The 3623-nt window shown below is 49.0% G+C and overlaps 1 protein-coding gene across 1 annotated transcript; it reads left to right on the plus strand.

Moving 5' to 3' along the window:
- The first annotated feature begins 877 nt into the window (after window positions 1-877).
- Window positions 878-2278, plus strand: LOC140607527 (uncharacterized). The gene has a single exon (XM_072782217.1). The coding sequence runs from the start codon at window positions 1079-1081 to the stop codon at window positions 1781-1783; it is 705 nt and encodes a 234-aa protein (XP_072638318.1). The 5' UTR covers window positions 878-1078; the 3' UTR covers window positions 1784-2278.
- Window positions 2279-3623: the final 1345 nt, after the last annotated feature.

Genomic DNA, 3623 nt, shown 5'->3' on the forward strand with positions numbered 1-3623 from the left:
GCATAGAGATGCGGATCTGCTGCTGCATAGAAATTGTCCTGAACACAGGAAGATCTGAGTTCTATGGCTGGCGTGTGTAAGGCATCATCTACAGTCCACGATTTTCTCCACTCAGACCCCACATTTTCTCCTTCACGATGGCAGGCAGGCAGGCGGGCACAATTTGTGTTAAAGGAAGACAGAGGAGAAAGACGAGGGAAAAGAGGAGGAGAAGGGATGGCACGGGGGGAGGGAGGAAGAGAAAACAGTAACTGTGGAGTCAGTGCCATTAAATATCTCACTCTGCTGGTTAACAAGGTTAGGACGAGGGTCACCGACTCACCCCAAAATGCCCCGCTTATACCCACAGCCTGGGAAAACACTCATTTCTGGGTAAATCAGAGCAGGACTGCTGGTCACTCAGGAAGTATGTTCATGGATGCTGGTTTAGTCCTGTTTCTATCCACCTGCTCGATTCGGCCTTGACATATGGAAGACATGATGCCAGATGTCCTCCACCCAAGTGTCTTTGAATGCACTGCCCTATGCAAACGGGGTAGGGTGCTCCAAGAGACAGATGCCTGCGGGCGTCTGGAATGAGGCACTTTGGGGAAACAGACTCGGGCTCCAGCATGATTGCAATTCATCACTATGAACATATAACCATCAAGCTCCCTTCACCTCAGGGATACTCCCAGTCTGCATGCAACCAAACTACCAATGCTGGGCAAGGAGCACGAAACTGACTCACCAACCACTTCCCAGGAACTGCATCACGTGATCCCACGGCCCCGGAAGCAAGAACGAGGCTGCTAACTGACCACCTTGCTTCCCTCTGACAATCTTCCTATGAGTTACTCTCAATTAAAACATGTTAAGCACCCATTCTCTAGGGATTCCTAACACTTAGGGAACTTCCTCTTCTACCAGCCGCCAGTGACTATGGAAAACGGTATAAACAAGGGAAGTCCTGCCCATTGGTCCATACGTTGGGGTTGAGGGGGTCCAGTGTATAAAAGCCCCAGAATGGAAGGAGGCATCAGTCAGAATCTGAGAACGTCACCTCAGAACAGAAGCCCACGCCTCCACCTGCGACACCATGAGTGAATCGTGCTGCTCCCCGTGCTGCCAGCCCACGTGCTGCAGGACCACCTGCTGCGAGCCCAGCTGCTGTGGATCCAGCTGCTGCGAGCCTTGCTGCTGCCGCCCAACGTGCTGTCACACCACCTGCTGCAGGACCACGTGCTGCAAGCCCGCATGCTCTGTGTCCAGCTGCTGCCAGCCCGGCTGCTGTGGGTCCAGCGGCTGCGGGTCCAGCTGCTGCCAGCCTTGCTGCTGCCGCCCAACGTGCTGTCAGACCACCTGCTGTAGGACCACCTGCTGCAAGCCCGCATGCTGTGTGTCCAGCTGCTGCCAGCCTTGCTGCTGCCGCCCAACGTGCTGTCAGACCACCTGCTGTAGGACCACCTGCTGCAAGCCCGCATGCTGTGTGTCCAGCTGCTGCCAGCCCAGCTGCTGTGGGTCCAGTGGCTGCGGGTCCAGCTGCTGCCAGCCTTGCTGCTGCCGCCCAACTTGCTGTCAAACCACCTGCTGTAGGACCACCTGCTGCAAGCCCACATGCTGTGTGTCCAGCTGCTGCCAGCCTTGCTGCCACCCCAGTTGCTGCTGCACTCCCTGCTCCCAGCCAGCTTTCTGCACCCCCGTTATCTGCAGGAGAACCTGCTACCAGCCCACCTGCTGCTGCCTGCCCGGGTGCCTAGCCCAGGGCTGTGGATCCAGCTGCTGCCAGCCTTGCTGCTGCTGAGCAACTTGCTATAGACTCAGCACTCACCGGAATATATATCCTACGCCATTTTGCCAAAGTTCCTGTCTTACAAGAAGTTGCTCCCTCGGCTTTCCTGGGAACACATGCTTACACTGCCCCTGTCATCTTTCTCAGCAATGCTTATGAGTCTATGGAGGGAATGCAATCTACTTCAATTTGATTGTATTCTAGTGTCTCTGGTTTACTGTAGCAATTGCTGAGCCACAACATTTGGTCAACCCCAGATGCTGGTCAACATCCACTGATTCACACTCTCAGTCTCCGAAAAGTGATCATCACCTTTCACTTCTACGGCATAGAAACACATTCTTATGAGTGCATAGTTAGCTCTCCGCAGTGATCAGTACTGATCATCTTTTTAGATAGATGCATTATAGTTAGTAAGTCCTGCCAGGTTACTAAGCCCTTTGCAATGGCTTTGAACTTTCTTCCTTCCGTTCTTTCCTAATAAAATCTGTGTCATCCTGCATCCAATGTTTGTATGTTCATGTCGTTTTTCCTGTCTGTGTGTGTGTGTGTGTGTGTGTACGTGTGTGTGTGTTATTACAGCACTTCCTTTATGAAGTCCTTCTTGAAGTTTTACTTTAAGTATATGTATATATGTATATATACATATATATGTGTATATATATATGTATACGTAGATATGACGCCCAAAAGTAAATTGTAGCTTCAATATATTTATTATCTCATTCAGTCATCACAATTGTCCCACAAATCAGGCAGAGCCAAGATTATCATTCCATTTTCATTCTCACTTAGAGAGCAGGAAATGCTTGACCATACAGCAAATAATTGACAGAAGCAGGTCCTTTGATTTCAGGTCAAGGACATTTTTAGTTACATCTTTCTAAAAATAGAAATAATCCTGGTGATGGGGCATACATTTTGAGTTGTTTCAATAACAAAGGAAATTATTATATCTTTCCTATAGAGAACCATTTCAGTCTACAAACGTCTTCCTAAACATTCTTCTCAGCTTTATGACCAATATGCCTTTAAGAGTTCTGGCTAATGAAAAGGGGCTTTGCATCTTCTCTGACATGAGGTTCATTGGCACATATAGTGTTCCTGGCCCCATTCTTGCCGAGGGGAACCTGTTCTTTGTGGTCATGGATTGGCGTACTGGTATCACTGCATTTATCTCTTTTTTTAAGAGTTATTTATTTATTTATTTATTCATTCATTCATTCATTCATTTATTCATTTATTCATTTATATTTTGAGAGAGAGCATGAGTGGGAAAGGCAGAGGGAGCTGGAGAGAGAATCTCAAACAGACTCCCCCCATGAGCATAGAGCCTGACCCAGGACTCAGTCTCACAACCCTGAGATCATGATCGGAGCCAAAACCAAGAGTGGATGCTTCACTGACTGCGCCACCCAAGTGCCCCTCATTTCATTCATCTTAAAGAAATTGGTAGGAAGAATCGGCCTTGCAAGCACACAAGCTCAGGCCACAATCCAAGGCTCTCAAACGTTGAGGCAATTTGATCTCCTGACCTGGACATTGTTCAGAGAAGAGAAGTTTGTAGAGTCCTGATAGTTGAGGTACCTATGCAGTAGGCATAGACAGCTTTGACCAATCACAGTCCTCAGGCTGTAAACAAAAAGAGAACGATTTCCTGTGTTCCTTTCTTTTAAGATTTTCTGTCTTTTTTCGTGAGAGACACCGGGAGAGAGGCTGAGACATAGGCAGAGGGAGCACAGGCTCCCTGTTGGGGGGTCGATGTGGGACTCCATTCCAGGACCCCAGGATCACCACCTGAGCTGAAGGCAGATGCTCAACCACTGAGCCACCAGGCTTCCCCAACTTCCTG

The sequence above is a fragment of the Canis lupus genome, chromosome 16, assembly GCF_048164855.1.
Source record: "Canis lupus baileyi chromosome 16, mCanLup2.hap1, whole genome shotgun sequence".
In the NCBI taxonomy this organism is placed as follows: domain Eukaryota; kingdom Metazoa; phylum Chordata; class Mammalia; order Carnivora; family Canidae; genus Canis; species Canis lupus.